This window comes from Oncorhynchus nerka, linkage group LG2, assembly GCF_034236695.1.
Source record: "Oncorhynchus nerka isolate Pitt River linkage group LG2, Oner_Uvic_2.0, whole genome shotgun sequence".
Lineage (NCBI taxonomy): Eukaryota > Metazoa > Chordata > Actinopteri > Salmoniformes > Salmonidae > Oncorhynchus > Oncorhynchus nerka.
Window position 1 is genome coordinate 8,944,208 of NC_088397.1, and position 19,176 is coordinate 8,963,383.

Here is a 19,176-nt window from a genome sequence, read left to right on the forward strand (position 1 = left end):
CGTGTGTGTGTGTGAGTGAGGTGGTGTGTGTGTGTGAGTGAGGTGGTGTGTGTGTGTGTGTGTGTGAGTGAGGTGGTGTGTGTGTGTGAGTGAGGTGGTGTGTGTGTGTGTGTGAGGTGGTGTGTGTGTGTGTGTGTGTGAGGTGGTGTGTGTGTGTGTGAGTGAGGTGGTGTGTGTGTGTGGTGGTGTGTGTGTGTGAGTGAGGTGTGTGTGTGTGTGAGTGAGGTGGTGTGTGTGTGAGTGAGGTGGTGTGTGTGTGTGAGGTGGTGTGTGTGTGTGAGTGAGCTGGTGTGTGTGTGAGCTGGTGTGTGTGTGTGTGTGTGAGTGAGGTGGTGTGTGTGTGTGTGTGTGTGTGAGTGAGGTGGTGTGTGTGAGTTGGCGTGTGTGTGTGAGTGAGGTGGTGTGTGTGTGAGGTGGTGTGTGTGTGTGAGGTGGTGTGTGTGAGTGGTGGTGGTGTGTGTGGTGTGTGTGTGTGTGTGTGTGTGAGTGAGGTGGTGTGTGTGAGTTGGCGTGTGTGTGTGTGAGTGAGGTGGTGTGTGTGTGTGTGAGTGAGGTGGTGTGTGTGAGTGGTGTGTGTGTGTGAGTGAGGTGGTGTGTGTGTGTGTGTGTGTGAGTGAGGTGTGTGTGTGTGTGGTGAGGTGGTGTGTGTGTGTGTGAGTGAGGTGGTGTGTGTGAGTGAGGTGGTGTGTGTGTGTGAGTGAGGTGGTGTGTGTGTGTGAGTGAGGTGGTGTGTGTGTGAGGTGAGGTGGTGTGTGTGTGTGTGTGAGTGTGGTGTGTGTGTGTGTGAGTGAGGTGGTGTGTGTGAGTGAGGTGGTGTGTGTGTGAGTGAGGTGGTGTGTGTGTGAGCTGGTGTGTGGTGTGTGTGTGTGAGTGAGCTGGTGTGTGTGTGAGGTGTGTGTGTGAGTGAGTGGTGTGTGTGTGTGTGTGTGAGTGAGGTGGTGTGTGTGTGTGTGAGGTGGTGTGTGTGTGTGTGTGTGTGTGTGAGTGGTGTGTGTGTGTGTGAGGTGGTGTGTGTGTGTGTGTGAGTGAGGTGGTGTGTGTGTGTGTGTGTGTGAGTGAGGTGGTGTGTGTGAGTGGTGTGTGTGTGTGAGTGAGGTGGTGTGTGTGAGGTGAGTGGTGTGTGTGTGTGTGTGAGTGAGGTGGTGTGTGTGAGTGAGGTGGTGTGTGTGAGTGAGGTGTGTGTGTGTGAGTGAGCTGGTGTGTGTGTGTGTGTGTGAGTGTGTGGGTGTGTGTGTGAGTGAGGTGGTGTGTGTGTGTGAGTGAGTGGTGGTGTGTGTGTGAGTGAGTGGTGTGTGTGTGTGTGTGTGTGTGAGGTGGTGTGTGTGAGTGAGGTGGTGTGTGTGTGAGGTGGTGTGTGTGAGTGAGGTGGTGTGTGTGTGTGAGGTGAGTGGTGTGTGAGTGTGTGTGTGTGTGGTGTGTGTGTGAGTGAGGTGGTGTGTGTGTGTGAGTGAGGTGGTGTGTGTGTGTGTGTGAGGTGGTGTGTGTGTGAGTGAGGTGGTGTGTGTGAGTGAGGTGGTGTGTGTGAGGTGGTGTGTGTGTGTGTGTGTGAGTGAGGTGGTGTGTGTGAGTGAGGTGGTGTGTGTGTGAGTGAGTGTGGTGTGTGTGTGTGTGAGTGGTGGTGTGTGTGAGGTGGTGTGTGTGAGTGAGGTGGTGTGTGTGTGAGTGGTGTGTGTGTGTGAGTGAGGTGTGTGTGTGTGTGAGTGAGGTGTGTGTGTGAGTGAGGTGTGTGTGTGAGGTGGTGTGTGAGGGTGTGTGGTGTGTGTGTGTGAGTGAGGTGGTGTGTGTGTGTGTGGTGGTGTGTGTGTGAGTGAGGTGGTGTGTGTGTGTGGTGTGTGTGTGTGAGTGAGGTGGTGTGTGTGTGTGTGAGTGGGTGTGTGTGTGTGAGTGAGGTGGTGTGTGTGTGTGTGAGGTGGTGTGTGTGTGTGTGTGAGGTGGTGTGTGTGTGTGTGTGAGTGAGGTGGTGTGTGTGTGTGAGTGTGTGTGTGTGTGTGAGTGAGGTGGTGTGTGTGAGTGAGGTGGTGTGTGTGTGTGTGAGTGAGGTGGTGTGTGTGTGTGAGTGAGGTGGTGTGTGTGTGTGTGTGAGGTGGTGTGTGTGTGTGAGTGTGGTGTGTGTGAGGGGTGTGTGTGTGTGAGGTGGTGTGTGTGTGTGAGTGAGGTGGTGTGTGTGTGAGTGAGGTGGTGTGTGTGTGTGAGGTGGTGTGTGTGTGTGGTGTGTGTGTGTGAGGTGGTGTGTGTGTGTGTGAGGTGGTGTGTGTGTGTGAGTGAGGTGGTGTGGTGTGTGTGAGTGAGGTGGTGTGTGTGTGTGTGAGTGAGGTGGTGTGTGTGTGTGTGTGAGGTGGTGTGTGTGTGTGTGTGTGAGTGAGGTGTGTGTGTGTGTGAGTGAGGTGGTGTGTGTGTGTGTGTGTGAGGTGGGTGTGTGTGTGTGAGTGAGGTGGTGTGTGTGTGTGTGTGAGCTGGTGTGTGTGTGTGTGTGTGTGTGAGCTGGTGTGTGTGTGTGTGTGTGTGAGTGAGGTGGTGTGTGTGAGTTGGCGTGTGTGTGTGAGTGAGGTGGTGTGTGTGAGTGTGGTGTGTGTGTGAGCTGGTGTGTGTGTGTGTGTGTGTGTGAGGTGGTGTGTGTGTGAGTGGTGGTGTGTGTGTTGGCGTGTGTGTGAGGAGGTGGTGTGTGTGTGTGTGAGTGAGGTGGTGTGTGTGAGTTGGCGTGTGTGTGTGAGTGAGGTGGTGTGTGTGTGTGACTGAGGTGGTGTGTGTGTGTGTGTGAGTGGTGGTGTGTGAGGTGGTGTGTGTGTGAGGTGGTGTGGTGTGTGTGAGTGAGGTGGTGTGTGTGTGAGGTGGTGTGTGTGTGTGTGTGAGTGAGGTGGTGTGTGTGTGTGTGTGAGTGAGGTGGTGTGTGTGTGTGTGAGTGAGGTGGTGTGTGTGTGTGTGAGTGAGGTGGTGTGTGTGTGAGGTGGTGTGTGTGTGTGAGTGGTGTGGTGGTGTGTGTGAGTGAGGTGGTGTGTGTGTGTGTGAGTGAGGTGGTGTGTGTGTGTGGTGGTGTGTGTGTGTGTGTGTGAGTGAGGTGTGTGTGTGTGAGTGAGGTGGTGTGTGTGTGTGTGTGTGAGGTGGTGTGTGTGTGTGTGTGAGGTGGTGTGTGTGTGTGTGAGTGGTGTGGTGTGTGTGTGAGGTGTGTGTGTGTGTGTGAGGTGGTGTGTGGTGGTGTGTGGTGGTGTGTGTGTGTGTGGTGTGTGTGTGAGTGTGGTGTGTGTGTGTGTGTGTGAGTGAGGTGTGTGTGTGTGTGTGTGTGTGTGTGTGTGTGTGTGTGTGTGTGTGTGAGTGAGGTGGTGTGTGTGTTTTTAGAGAAAGACGAGGACGGAGCTCAAGTCAACATCGCCGCTTTATTGATAGACACAGTAAAGCATTTTATAATACAGTAGTAAGGCATATATTTGGTGGAATTTGATATGTTGTGAAACAAACAAGTTATTGAAAAAGATGGACAATACAACTCCAGGGTTAGAAATGAATGAGGCAGTGGATTAATGAATCATTATCTTTCATCATGCTGCTATAAACATGGTGCAAAAACGAAGTAAAAAGGTGTTGTCATGAAACTGTAATAATCCTGAAGAATACCTTCAATTGTTTGTGTTTTAAATAAACATCAACTGTGATCTCACACTGATAACGCCCCCACACCATGCAATTCCATAAAGGAACACACAAATAAAACTAAACAAATGCATTAGCACACAGAAGATCAACTCTAGTCTGTCCAGGATGGATAACAGTAGTGCACCCTGGTCCAGTTTCCTTAAACATGTCTGACATTTCATTTCTATGTCTTAATGAACCGCCGAGGACACTACAGTGTATGTATCTGAACACATTCAGATTGGCATCCAGCTACACTGAGGACACTACAGTGTATGTATCTGGAGGGACTCATTCCATTTCAAAACATGGAGGGGGTCTTTAAGATGGCATCCAGCTACACTGAGGACACTACAGTGTATGTATCTGGAGGGACTCATTCCATTTCAAAACATGGAGGGTGTCTTTAAGATGGCATCCAGCTACACTGAGGACACTACAGTGTATGTATCTGGAGGGACTCATTCCATTTCAAAACATGGATGGGTTCTTTTAGATGGCATCCAGCTACACTGAGGACACTACAGTGTATGTATCTGGAGGGACTCATTCCATTTCAAAACATGGAGGGGTTCTTTTAGATGGCATCCAGCTACACTGAGGACACTACAGTGTATGTATCTGGAGGGACTCATTCCATTTCAAAACATGGAGGGGTTCTTTTAGATGGCATCCAGCTACACTGAGGACACTACAGTGTATGTATCTGGAGGGACTCATTCCATTTCAAAACATGGATGGGTTCTTTTAGATGGCATCCAGCTACACTGAGGACACTACAGTGTATGTATCTGGAGGGACTCATTCCATTTCAAAACATGGAGGGGTTCTTTAAGATGGCATCCAGCTACACTGAGGACACTACAGTGTATGTATCTGGAGGGACTCATTCCATTTCAAAACATGGAGGGGGTCTTTTAGATGGCATCCAACTACACTGAGGACACTACAGTGTATGTATCTGGAGGGACTCATTCCATTTCAAAACATGGATGGGTTCTTTTAGATGGCATCCAGCTACACTGAGGACACTACAGTGTATGTATCTGGAGGGACTCATTCCATTTCAAAACATGGAGGGGTTCTTTAAGATGGCATCCAGCTACACTGAGGACACTACAGTGTATGTATCTGGAGGGACTCATTCCATTTCAAAACATGGAGGGGGTCTTTTAGATGGCATCCAACTACACTGAGGACACTACAGTGTATGTATCTGGAGGGACTCATTCCATTTCAAAACATGGATGGGTTCTTTTAGATGGCATCCAGCTACACTGAGGACACTACAGTGTATGTATCTGGAGGGACTCATTCCATTTCAAAACATGGATGGGTTCTTTTAGATGGCATCCAGCTACACTGAGGACACTACAGTGTATGTATCTGGAGGGACTCATTCCATTTCAAAACATGGAGGGGTTCTTTTAGATGGCATCCAGCTACACTGAGGACACTACAGTGTATGTATCTGGAGGGACTCATTCCATTTCAAAACATGGATGGGTTCTTTTAGATGGCATCCAGCTACACTGAGGACACTACAGTGTATGTATCTGGAGGGACTCATTCCATTTCAAAACATGGAGGGGTTTTTAGATGGCATCCAGCTACACTGAGGACACTACAGTGTATGTATCTGGAGGGACTCATTCCATTTCAAAACATGGATGGGTTCTTTTAGATGGCATCCAGCTACACTGAGGACACTACAGTGTATGTATCTGGAGGGACTCATTCCATTTCAAAACATGGAGGGGTTCTTTAAGATGGCATCCAGCTACACTGAGGACACTACAGTGTATGTATCTGGAGGGACTCATTCCATTTCAAAACATGGATGGGTTCTTTTAGATGGCATCCAGCTACACTGAGGACACTACAGTGTATGTATCTGGAGGGACTCATTCCATTTCAAAACATGGAGGGGTTCTTTTAGATGGCATCCAGCTACACTGAGGACACTACAGTGTATGTATCTGGAGGGACTCATTCCATTTCAAAACATGGATGGGTTCTTTTAGATGGCATCCAACTACAGTAGAATATTTTCTGCACCTTCCTAGGAAGGATCAGAATGAAAAAGAATGTGAAAGTTGGGTTTTGACCAATTAAAACGAGGTAGAGCTTGCATTACTGGGGGTTCTAGAATCATACACTTGTATCTTAAACCGCTCCCAATCACACTAGGAGAAAACTCAGATCAAATCAATAAAATAATCTCAGGATTACAAACAGTTGAAATGTCACACTGTACTGTAGCTCTATTTTAAATGGTATTAAATTTAAATTAAATGTCATAATCCTACAAAACCACTATGAATAGGTATTAAAACAACACTATTACTTTCTTTCTGTCAGTGTTAAAGGCCCAATCCTTCATTTGAAAAACAACAATAACGGCTGTTAATATCCCAGATTGAACCTTTCAGTCTGTGCTCTATGGCTCCTCGTGGTAGATTCAACACACAGGAGTGGACCAGAGCTGCGCTGAACGAGGCAAAGGGCATAGTATCATATTATGATCATCAAACAGACACTACTAAAGAAAAAGATGACCTATGACCTATGGATGGATGGATGGTTTGATAAACAACAAGAGGATCAAACAGACACTACTAAAGAAAAAGATGACCTATGACCTATGGATGGATGGATGGTTTGATAAACAACAAGAGGTGCATCAGCCCAAAGCAAAAGCTATAATGCAATGTGGAAAATAGATTACCTTCACACACACACACAGGTCACACACACGTCACACACATCCTTGCGTACCAAGACACACACAAACGTGCATACATACACACAGTCAGTCTCTCTACGCTGAAAGGGTACAGGACGACTGCATTGCCTTTACAGTTAATCATCTTTTGTTGTTATAATAAACATAGTTTTGTAATATAAAGCACCTTATGTTTACAATCTTTCTTTTTGATACAAATGTTGTGAAATGCTCCATACAAAGAAATGGAAATACGTTCACAAGATTTACATACTTTTTCTTTCTTTCTTTATACAATTGCATAGAAGTTTAAAAACCTGCCTTTTGTTAATAAAACCATTTTCGATACTTTTAAGAAACTACTGAAATCTACAAGTTTTGTAATGCTGATCCTTCACAAAAATATATGTATATTTCTCTTTGTAAACGTGTCCAATCCAGTTGTTTTGACTAGAAAAGCATGCGGGGGAGGGGGTTGGTTGGGGAGTGGGTAAGGGGCGGGCCCTCGTCTTCCGCTACTCGCCACTCTGTTCGTCCGTCATCACGTTGACCAATGACTCCATGGCTCGACCCAGGTCGTCTGCCATGTGGAACAGACTGCCTACACTCAGTCCTGGAGAGGAGGTACAGAAGGGACCGTCAGACAGACACACACTCTCACCCAAATATTAAACACTCATGAATGCATATCTTAAAATACTAAAGTAAACAATCCCACCCCCTCGAACAAACACAAAATACACCAAGAAATATGAGAGGAATAGAGAGGAATGAAATAGAGAGAAGAGGGAGAACTGGCCAGGAGAGGAGCGTACAGTAGACGGGGCTGGTGACCCCACTGACCTCTCAATGGTGTCCCCTTCGACCTCCTGGGTCACAGAAACAGAACAGGGAAGAAGGAAATAAAGAGAAAGGAGGGAACAATCAGAGAATGAGAGGAAAAGGGTCCATGTACTTCAAGAGGTCAGTAGAATGAATAACAGCTCAAGATATGCCACTGAGGCTGATCCTACTGGTTAGATCATTAGGAGAATGACCCTCCTGGACTGTAGGTCTGACATGAGGTGATTTGTGCATCTATGGAAATTGCTTGAGTGAGTAGGATGTCCGTGTGTGTGCGTGTTTATGTGCGTGTCTGTGTGTGTGTGCGTGCTACCTTGGCTGTGGGGGAAGGAGTTGTTTAGCTGCTCCATCACCTCCTCTAGCCCCAATGCATCTTGGGACGGACTCGACAGCTCATCGTCACCTACAGCAAAGAAAATGATTCCAACCAGTCATCTTCAGGTTAGTACAATGACTTCATAGGAAACGTATTTTTTAAACCAGTACAGCGTCAACCGGACCATAGTGTCCCAACATATGACATAACACTGTAACAACCAGTCTGGTCCACTGGGCTCATAGCTGGTGATGTTGTGCTGAGTGGAGTTCCAGTCTCACCCATGGTCTCTGTAGTCTGGCTGCCTGCTACACGCATCAGAGGCAGACTGGTGTCAGAGCGCTGGGACGAGGTGGAGGGAGAGGACAGGGCTGTACCGTTCACCTTGGAGTCAGTCTGGAGACAGACACAGGCATTATCCCACACACTCATTAGTCTGGAGACAGACACGGGCATTATCCCACACACTCATTAGTCTGGAGACAGACACGGGCATTATCCCACACACTCATTAGTCTGGAGACAGACACAGGCATTATCCCACACACTCATCAGTCTGGAGACAGACACAGTATATATACAAAAGTATGTGGACATGTATAAAATCAAGCACACAACCATGCAATCTCCATAGACAAACATTGGCAGTAGAATGGCCTTAATGAAGAGCTCAGTGACTTTCAACGTGGCACCGTCATAGGATGCCACCTTTCCAACAAGTCAGTTCGTCAAATTTCTGCACTGCTAGAGCTGCCCCAGTCAACTGTAAGTGCTGTTATTGTGAAGTGGAAACATCTAGGAGCAACAACAGCTCAGCCGCGAGACCACACAGCTCACAGAACGGGATCGCCGAGTGCTGAAGCGCTTAGCGTGTAAAAATCATCTGTCCTCGGTTGCAACACTCACTACCAAGTTCCAGCACAAGAACTGTTCGTCGGGAGCTTCATGAAATGGGTTTCCATGGCAGAGCAGCCGCACACAAGCCTAAGATCACCATGCGCAATGCCAAGTGTTGGCTGCAGTGGTGTAAAGCTCGCCGCCACTGGACTCTGGAGCAGTGGAAACTCGTTCTCTGGAGTAATGAATCACGCTTCACCATCTGGCAGTCCAACGGACGAATCTGGGTGTGGTGGCTGCCAGGAGAACGCTACCTGCCCCAATGCATAGTGGCAACTGTAAAGTTTGCTGGAGGAGGAATAATGGTCTGGGACTGTTTTTCATGGTTCGGGCTACGCCCCTTCCAGTGAAGGAACAGCATACAATGACATTCTAGATGATTCTGTGCTTCCAACTTTGTGGAGAAGGCCCTTTCCTGTTTCAGAATGACAATGCCCCCATGCACAAAGCGAGGTCCATACAGAAATGGTTTGTCGAGATCGGTATGGAAGAACTTGACTGGCCTGCACAGAGCCCTGACCTTAACCCCATTGAACACCTTTGGGATGAATTGGAATGCCGACTGCAAGCCAGGCCTAATCACCCAACATCAGTGCCCGACCTCACTAATACTCTTGTGTCTGAATGGAGGCAAGTCCCCGCAACAATGTTCCAACATCTAGTGGAAAGCCTTCCCAGAGGAGTGGAGGTTGTTATAGCAGCAAAGGGGGGGCCAACTCCATATTAATGTTCATGATTTTGGAATGAGATGTTCAACAAGCATGTGTCCACATACTTTTGGTCATGTAGGATAGATGGATAGATAGATAGATAGATAGAGACAGACAGAGTCATTATAACTGGTTTTGGGCTCTGTGTCTGGTGTGATCTGGTGTGTGTGCTTTCTGTATACTGTGTGTGTGTGTATAGTGTGTGTGTGTGTACAGTGTGTGTTTCAGGACCTGTTCCAGTAGCTGTCTGAGCCGGTGTAGCTGTGACTCCAGTTGTTTGTTATGGTCCTCCAGGATCTGCATGCGAGCCTCCAGCCGTCCTTTGTGCTGCCTCAGCAGTTTGGCCTCAGCGATCAGCTCGGCGTCCCGTGGGCTCTGGGGCGAAGCGGGCAGCATCTCCGGGGGCGAGGGGAGTGGGGACAGCCCCTTGTGGTCGTGGGCCTTCTTCAACTTGTCATACTCCGCCTGTAGCTTCCTGAGAGGGAGCGGACAGAGGTTAAGAGCGTTGGGCCAGGAACCGAAAGGTCACTGGTTCAAATCCCCGAGCCGTCTAGGTGAAAAATCTGTTGATTTGCCCTTGAGCAAGGCACTTGACTGACATGTACACAATGGGACTCAGCTCTAGCCTGAAATCCAGAACCTGTTTCCTAACATTCCACTCCGTGATATGCCAAGGAGTTGAATATTAACTCAAACAGACTGGTACCCAGGCTAACTCAGCTCAGTCTCGTTAATTAATCCCTCAATCAAATTATTTTCTATCTGTTTTACAACAACATCAGTCACACAGTGCTTTACAGTAACCTGGCCTAGATCCAAAAACCTCACTATCAACTCAGTTTCCACTAGTTACAACAGCCACAAAGTCAAAATTGGCTATAAAATCGTCAAATTTCATGACAACAAAAATGACCTTTTGGGTTTTAATTTAAGGTTAGCAGTGTGGTTAGGGTTGAGGTTAGGTTTAAAATGATATATATATTTTTTAATAGGTGGGGTTTATGACTTTGTGGCTGTGGTAACTAGTGACGACCTATCAACCCACAAGACAACCGTACACCGACTGTCTGACACAACTGTAGAATCGTCTGGATCCAACATGGACGTTCGATGGAGAAGCTTGTCCATATCAGTTTGTCTGTGTTGGGATCAGTTGGTATGAACGTGTCACATTGTTCCCCTCACCTGTTGTCTGACTCCAGGTCGTTGAGCACCCTCTCCAGCTCCCCCTTCTCCTCACTCTCCATGGAGATGAGGATCTGGGCGGGGCTGCGTGGCTGGCTGAGGGGAGAGCCCTGGTTCAGACTCTGACAGTAGTGCTGAATCAACAGGTGTTCATCATCACTACAGTGGTAGAAGGAGGGAGGGAGAAGGAGAGGGGGGGGGGACATACACACAGAGAGAGGTTGCTATTAGCTGACAGTCACACCTAACAGCCTCACAATGGCCAGCCAGTCAACTAACAACATTCATTTTCAGTTCCACAAAGACAGAGCGAGAGAGACAGAGTGGAGACAACCAGCTATAAATTGACACATTTACCACAGATTGTTGTTCGGTATTCAATTATATTTGATTCAATTCAATGTTCAATGATCCACTCTGACAAATACATATCCTTTGAGATGTAGACCTGTTGGCTTGGGGGGTTAACGTTGTGATATCATTAACCTGTTGGCTTGGGGGGTTAAAGTTGTGATATCATTAACATGTTGGCTTGGGGGGTTAAAGTTGTGATATCATTAACCTGTTGGCTTGGGGGGTTAAAGTTGTGATATCATTAACCTGTTGGCTTGGGGGTTAAAGTTGTGATATCATTAACCTGTTGGCTTGGGGGGTTAATGTTGTGATATCATTAACCTGTTGGCTTGGGGGTTAATGTTGTGATATCATTAACCTGTTGGCTTGGGGGTTGGGTTGTGATATCATTAACCTGTTGGCTTGGGGGGTTAAAGTTGTGATATCATTAACATGTTGGCTTGGGGGTTGGGTTGTGATATCATTAACCTGTTGGCTTGGGGGTAGGGTTAAAGTTGTGATATCATTAACCTGTTGGCTTGGGGGTTGGGTTGTGATATCATTAACCTGTTGGCTTGGGGGTAGGGTTAAAGTTGTGATATCATTAACCTGTTGGGTTGTGATATCATTAACCTGTTGGGTTGTGATATCATTAACCTGTTGGCTTGGGGGTAGGGTTAAAGTTGTGATATCATTAACCTGTTGGCTTGGGGGTTGGGTTGTGATATCATTAACCTGTTGGCTTGGGGGTTGGGTTGTGATATCATTAACCTGTTGGCTTGGGGGTAGGGTTAAAGTTGTGATATCATTAACCTGTTGGCTTGGGGGTAGGGTTAAAGTTGTGATATCATTAACCTGTTGGCTTGGGGGTAGGGTTAAAGTTGTGATATCATTAACCTGTTGGCTTGGGGGTTAAAGTTGTGATATCATTAACCTGTTGGCTTGGGGGGTTAAAGTTGTGATATTTTTAACCTGTTGGCTTGGGGGTTGGGTTGTGATATCATTAACCTGTTGGCTTGGGGGTAGGGTTACAGTTGTGATATCATTAACCTGTTGGCTTGGGGGTTGGGTTGTGATATCATTAACCTGTTGGCTTGGGGGTTGGGTTGTGATATCATTAACCTGTTGGCTTGGGGGTAGGGTTAAAGTTGTGATATTATTAACCTGTTGGCTTGGGGTTAGGGTTAAAGTTGTGATATCATTAACCTGTTGGCTTGGGGGTTAAAGTTGTGATATCATTAACCTGTTGACTTGGGGGTTAAAGTTGTGATATCATTAACCTGTTGACTTGGGGGTTAAAGTTGTGATATCATTAACCTGTTGGCTTGGGGGTAGGGTTAAAGTTATCATTAACCTGTTGGCTTGGGGGGGTTAAAGTTGTGATATCATTAACCTGTTGGCTTGGGGGTTAAAGTTGTGATATCATTAACCTGTTGGCTTGGGGGTATGGTTAAAGTTGTGATATCATTCTGGCTGTTGGCTTGGGGGTATGGTTAAAGTTGTGATATCATTAACCTGTTGGCTTGGGGGTAGGGTTAAAGTTGTGATATCATTCTGGCTGTTGGCTTGGGGGTTAAAGTTGTGATATCATTAACATGTTGGCTTGGGGGTTAAAGTTGTGATATCATTAACCTGTTGGCTTGGGGGTAGGGTTAAAGTTGTGATATCATTAACCTGTTGGCTTGGGGGTAGGGTTAAAGTTGTGATATCATTAACCTGTTGGCTTGGGGGTAGGGTTAAAGTTGTGATATCATTAACCTGTTGGCTTGGGGGTTTAAGTTGTGATATCATTAACCTGTTGGCTTGGGGGTTAAAGTTGTGATATCATTAACCTGTTGGCTTGGGGGTTAAAGTTGTGATATCATTAACCTGTTGGCTTGGGGGTTAAAGGTGATATTATTAACCTGTTGGCTTGGGGGTTAGTTAAAGTTGTGATATCATTAACCTGTTGGCTTGGGGGTAGGGTTAAAGTTGTGATATCATTAACCTGTTGGCTTGGGGGTTGGGTTAAAGTTGTGATATCATTAACCTGTTGGCTTGGGGGGTTGGGTTAAAGTTGTGATATTATTAACCTGTTGGCTTGGGGGGTTGGGTTAAAGTTGTGATCTTATTAACCTGTTGGCTTGGGGGGTTGGGTTAAAGTTGTGATATCATTAACCTGTTGGCTTGGGGGTAGGGTTAAAGTTGTGATATCATTCTGGCTGTTGGCTTGGGGGTAGGGTTAATGTTATAACTAACCTGTTGCCTTGGGGGTAAGGTTAAAGTTGTGATATCATTCTGGCTGTTGGCTTGGGGGTAGGGTTAAAGTTGTGATATTATTAACCTGTTGGCTGGGGGGTAGGGTTAAAGTTGTGATATCATTAACATGTTGGCTTGGGGGGTTAAAGTTGTGATATCATTAACCTGTTGGCTTGGGGGGTTAAAGTTGTGATATCATTAACCTGTTGGCTTGGGGGTAGGGTTAAAGTTGTGATATCATTCTGGCTGTTGGCTTGGGGGTAGGGTTAAAGTTGTGATATCATTAACCTGTTGGCTTGGGGGTAGCGTTAAAGTTGTGATATCATTAACATGTTGGCTTGGGGGGTTAAAGTTGTGATATCATTCTGGCTGTTGGCTTGGGGGGTTAAAGTTGTGATATCATTAACCTGTTGGCTTGGGGGTAGGGTTAAAGTTGTGATATCATTAACCTGTTGGCTTGGGGGTATTGTGATATCATTAACCTGTTGGCTTGGGGGTAGGGTTAAAGTTGTGATATCATTAACCTGTTGGCTTGGGGGGGTTAAAGTTGTGATATCATTAACCTGTTGGCTTGGGGGGGTTAAAGTTGTTAAAGTTGTGATATCATTAACCTGTTGGCTTGGGGGTTAAAGTTGTGATATCATTAACCTGTTGGCTTGGGGATTAGGGTTAAAGTTGTGATATCATTAACCTGTTGGCTTGGGGGTAGGGTTAAAGTTGTGATATCATTAACCTGTTGGCTTGGGGGTTATCATTAACCTGTTGGCTTGGGGGTTGTTGATATCATTAACCTGGGGGTTGGGTTGTGATATCATTAACCTGTTGGCTTGGGGGTAGGGTTAAAGTTGTGATATCATTAACCTGTTGGCTTGGGGTTGTGATATCATTAACCTGTTGGCTTGGGTTGTGATATCATTAACCTGTTGGCTTGGGGGTTTAAAGTTGTGATATCATTAACCTGTTGGCTTGGGGGTAGGGTTAAAGTTGTGATATTATTAACCTGTTGGCTTGGGGTTATTAACCTGGGTTAAAGTTGTGATATCATTAACCTGTTGGCTTGGGGGTAGGGTTAAAGTTGTGATATCATTAACCTGTTGGCTTGGGGGTTAAAGTTGTGATATCATTAACCTGTTGGCTTGGGGGTTAAAGTTATCATTAACCTGTTGGCTTGGGGGTTAAAGTTGTGATATCATTAACCTGTTGGCTTGGGGGTTGTTGTGATATCATTAACTGGCTGTTGGCTTGGGGGTTAAAGTTGTGATATTATTAACCTGTTGGCTTGGGGGGTTAAAGTTGTGATATCATTAACCTGTTGGCTTGGGGGTAGGGTTAAAGTTGTGATATCATTAACCTGTTGGCTTGGGGGTAGGGTTAAAGTTGTGATATCATTAACCTGTTGGCTTGGGGGTTAAAGTTGTGATATCATTAACCTGTTGGCTTGGGGGTTAAAGTTGTGATATCATTAACCTGTTGGCTTGGGGGTAGGGTTAAACCTGTTGTGATATCATTAACCTGTTGGCTTGGGGGGTTAAAGTTGTGATATCATTAACCTGTTGGCTTGGGGGTTAAAGTTGTGATATCTTAACCTGGGGGGGTTGGGTTGTGATATCATTAACCTGTTGGCTTGGGGGTTAGGATATCATTAACCTGTTGGCTTGGGGGTAGGGTTGTGATATCATTAACCTGTTGGCTTGGGGGTTGGGTTGTGATATCATTAACCTGTTGGCTTGGGGGTTAAAGTTGTGATATCATTAACCTGTTGGCTTGGGGGGTTAAAGTTGTGATATTATTAACCTGTTGGCTTGGGGGTTAGGGTTAAAGTTGTGATATCATTAACCTGTTGGCTTGGGGGTTAAAGTTGTGATATCATTAACCTGTTGGCTTGGGGGTTAAAGTTGTGATTATTAACCTGTTGGCTGATATCATTAACCTGTTGGCTTGGGGGTTAAAGTTGTGATATCATTAACCTGTTGGCTTGGGGGTAGGGTTAAAGTTATCATTAACCTGTTGGCTTGGGGGTTAAAGTTGTGATATCATTAACCTGTTGGCTTGGGGGTTAAAGTTGTGATATCATTAACCTGTTGGCTTGGGGGTTAAAGTTGTGATATCATTAACCTGTTGGCTTGGGGGTTAAAGTTAATCATTTGTGATATTATTAACCTTAACCTGTTGGCTTGGGGTAGGGTTAAAGTTGTGATATCATTAACCTGTTGGCTTGGGGGTTAAAGTTGTGATATCATTAACCTGTTGGCTTGGGGGTTAAAGTTGTGATATCATTAACCTGTTGGCTTGGGGGTAGGGTTAAAGTTGTGATATCATTGACCTGTTGGCTTGGGGGTAGGGTTAACGTTGTGATATCATTAACCTGTTGGCTGTTGGGGGGTTAAAGTTGTGATATCATTAACCTGTTGGCTTGGGGGTTAAAGTTGTGATATCATTAACCTGTTGGCTTGGGGGTTAAAGTTGTGATATCATTAACCTGTTGGCTTGGGGGTTAGGGTTAAAGTTGTGATATCATTAACCTGTTGGCTTGGGGGGGTTAAAGTTGTGATATCATTAACCTGTTGGCTTGGGGGTATCATTAACCTGGGCTTAAAGTTGTGATATTATTAACCTGTTGGCTTGGGGGTTAAAGTTGTGATATCATTAACCTGTTGGCTTGGGGGTTAGGGTTAAAGTTGTGATATCATTAACCTGTTGGCTTGGGGGTAGGGTTAATATCATTAACCTGTTGGCTTGGGGGTAAGGTTAAAGTTGTGATATCATTAACCTGTTGGCTTGGGGGTAGGGTTAAAGTTGTGATATCATTAACCTGTTGGCTTGGGGGTTAAAGTTGGATATCATTAACCTGTTGTGTTGGCTTGGGGGTTGGGTTAAAGTTGTGATATCATTAACCTGTTGGCTTGGGGGTTAAAGTTGTGATATCATTAACCTGTTGGCTTGGGGGTAGGGTTAAAGTTGTGATATCATTAACCTGTTGGCTTGGGGATTAGTTAAAGTGATATCATTAACCTGTTGGCTTGTTAAAGTTGGGGTTGGTGATATCATTAACCTGTTGGCTTGGGGGTAGGGTTAAAGTTGTGATATCATTAACCTGTTGTTGGGGGTTGGGTTGTGATATCATTAACCTGTTGGCTTGGGGGTTGGGTTGTGATATCATTAACCTGTTGGCTTGGGGGTAGGGTTAAAGTTGTGATATTATTAACCTGTTGGCTTGGGGGGGTTAAAGTTGTGATATCATTAACCTGTTGGCTTGGGGGTTAGGGTTAAAGTTGTGATATCATTAACCTGTTGGCTTGGGGGTAGGGTTAAAGTTGTGATATCATTAACCTGTTGGCTTGGGGGGGTTAAAGTTATATCATTAACCTGTTGGCTTGGGGGTTAAAGTTGTGATATCATTAACCTGTTGGCTTGGGGGTTGGGTTGTGATATCATTCTGGCTGTTGTGATATCATTAACCTGTTGGCTTGGGGGGTTAAAGTTGTGATATCATTAACCTGATATTATTAACCCTGTTGGCTTGGGGGTTAAAGTTGTGATATCATTAACCTGTTGGCTTGGGGGTAGGGTTAAAGTTGTGATATCATTAACCTGTTGGCTTGGGGGTAGGGTTAAAGTTGTGATATCATTAACCTGTTGGCTTGGGGGGGTTAAAGTTGTGATATTATTAACCTGTTGGCTTGGGGGTTAAAGTTGTGATATCATTAACCTGTTGGCATTAACCTGGGGGGGTTAAAGGGTTAAAGTTGTGATATCATTAACCTGTTGGCTTGGGGGTTAAAGTTGTGATATCATTAACCTGTTGGCTTGGGGGTTAAAGTTGTGATATCATTAACCTGTTGGCTTGGGGGTTAAAGTTGTGATATTATTAACCTGTTGGCTTGGGGGTTGGGTTAAAACCTGTTGTGATATTATTAACCTGTTGGCTTGGGGGTTGGGTTAAAGTTGTGATATCATTAACCTGTTGGCTTGGGGGGGTTAAAGTTGTGATATCATTCTGGCTGTTGGCTTGGGGGTAGGGTTAATGTTATAACTAACCTGTTGCCTTGGGGGTAAGGTTAAAGTTGTGATATCATTCTGGCTGTTGGCTTGGGGGTAGGGTTAAAGTTGTGATATTAACCTGTTGGCTTGGGGGTAGGGTTAAAGTTGTGATATCATTAACCTGTTGGCTTGGGGGTAGGGTTAAAGTTGTGATATCATTAACCTGTTGGCTTGGGGGTTAAAGTTGTGATATCATTAACCTGTTGGCTTGGGGGTTGGGTTGTGATATCATTAACCTGTTGGCTTGGGGGTAGGGTTAAAGTTGTGATATCATTAACCTGTTGGGTTGTGATATCATTAACCTGTTGGCTTGGGGGTTGGGTTGTGATATCATTAACCTGTTGGCTTGGGGGTAGGGTTAAAGTTGTGATACCATTAACCTGTTGGCTTGGGGGTTGGGTTGTGATATCATTAACCTGTTGGCTTGGGGGTTGGGTTGTGATATCATTAACCTGTTGGCTTGGGGTAGGGTTAAAGTTGTGATATTATTAACCTGTTGGCTTGGGCGTTAGGGTTAAAGTTGTGATATCATTAACCTGTTGGCTTGGGGGTAGGGTTAAAGTTGTGATATCATTAACCTGTTGACTTGGGGGTTAAAGTTGTGATATCATTAACCTGTTGGCTTAACCTGTTGGCTTGGGGGTAGGGTTAAAGTTATATCATTAACCTGTTGGCTTGGGGGTTAAAGTTGTGATATCATTAACCTGTTGGCTTGGGGGTTAAAGTTGTGATATCATTCTGGCTGTTGGCTTGGGGGTTAAAGTTGTGATATTATTAACCTGTTGGCTGTTGGCATTGGGGGTTAAAGTTGTGATATCATTAACCTGTTGGCTTGGGGGTAGGGTTAAAGTTGTGATATCATTAACTGGCTGTTGGCTTGGGGTAGGGTTAAAGTTGTGATATCATTAACCTGTTGGCTTGGGGGTAATCATTAACCTGGGCTTAAAGTTGTGATATCATTCTGGCTGTTGGCTTGGGGTAGGGTTAAAGTTGTGATATTATTAACCTGTTGGCTTGGGGGTAGGGTTAAAGTTGTGATATCATTAACCTGTTGGCTTGGGGGTTAAAGTTGTGATATCATTAACCTGTTGGCTTGGGGGTTGGGTGATATCATTAACCTGTTGGCTTGGGGGTAGGGTTAAAGTTGTGATATCATTAACCTGTTGTGATATCATTAACCTGTTGGCTTGGGGTTAAAGTTGTGATATCATTAACCTGTTGGCTTGGGGGTAGGGTTAAAGTTGTGATATCATTAACCTGTTGGCTTGGGGGTTGTTGTGATATCATTAACCTGTTGGCTTGGGGGTTGGGTTAAAGTGATATCATTAACCTGTTGGCTTGGGGGTAGGGTTAAAGTTGTGATATTATTAACCTGTTGGCTTGGGCGTTAGGGTTAAAGTTGTGATATCATTAACCTGTTGGCTTGGGGGTAGGGTTAAAGTTGTGATATCATTAACCTGTTGGCTTGGGGTTAAAGTTGTGATATCATTAACCTGTTGGCTTGGGGGTTAAAGTTATATCATTAACCTGTTGGCTTGGGGTTGGCTTGGGGGTTAAAGTTGTGATATCATTAACCTGTTGGCTTGGGGGTTGGGTTGTGATATCATTCTGGCTGTTGGCTTGGGGGTTAAAGTTGTGATATTATTAACCTGTTGGCTTGGGGGTTAAAGTTGTGATATCATTAACCTGTTGGCTTGGGGGTAGGGTTAAAGTTGTGATATCATTAACCTGTTGGCTTGGGGGTAGGGATTAAAGTTGTGATATCATTAACCTGTTGGCTTGGGGGTAGGGTTAAAGTTGTGATATCATTAACCTGTTGGCTTGGGGGTAGGGTTAAACCTGTTGTGATATCATTAACCTGTTGGCTTGGGGGGGTTAAAGTTGTGATATCATTAACCTGTTGGCTTGGGGGTTAAAGCCTGTTGGCTTGGGGGTTGGGTTAAAGTTGTGATATCATTAACCTGTTGGCTTGGGGGTAGGGTTAAAGTTGTGATATCATTAACCTGTTGGCTTGGGGGTTGGGTTGTGATATCATTAACCTGTTGGCTTGGGGGTTGGGTTGTGAAGTTGTGATATCATTAACCTGTTGGCTTGGGGGTTTAGGGTTAAAGTTGTGATATTATTAACCTGTTGGCTTGGGGGTTAGGGTTAAAGTTGTGATATCATTAACCTGTTGGCTTGGGGGTTAAAGTTGTGATATCATTAACCTGTTGACTTGGGGGTTAAAGTTGTGATATCATTAACCTGTTGGCTTGGGGGGG

General features: G+C 45.3%; 1 protein-coding gene across 1 annotated transcript in view; it reads right to left on the reverse strand.

Moving 5' to 3' along the window:
* Positions 1 to 3,352: 3,352 nt before the first annotated feature.
* Positions 3,353 to 19,176, reverse strand: part of LOC115117475 (dystrophin-like) — a 214,835-nt gene continuing 199,011 nt past the window's right edge. The window contains 5 exon segments of the mRNA XM_065022730.1: positions 3,353 to 6,965; positions 7,509 to 7,598; positions 7,793 to 7,907; positions 9,350 to 9,593; positions 10,304 to 10,462. Coding sequence (XP_064878802.1) covers positions 6,868 to 6,965; positions 7,509 to 7,598; positions 7,793 to 7,907; positions 9,350 to 9,593; positions 10,304 to 10,462 — 706 coding nt within the window. The 3' untranslated portion in view covers positions 3,353 to 6,867.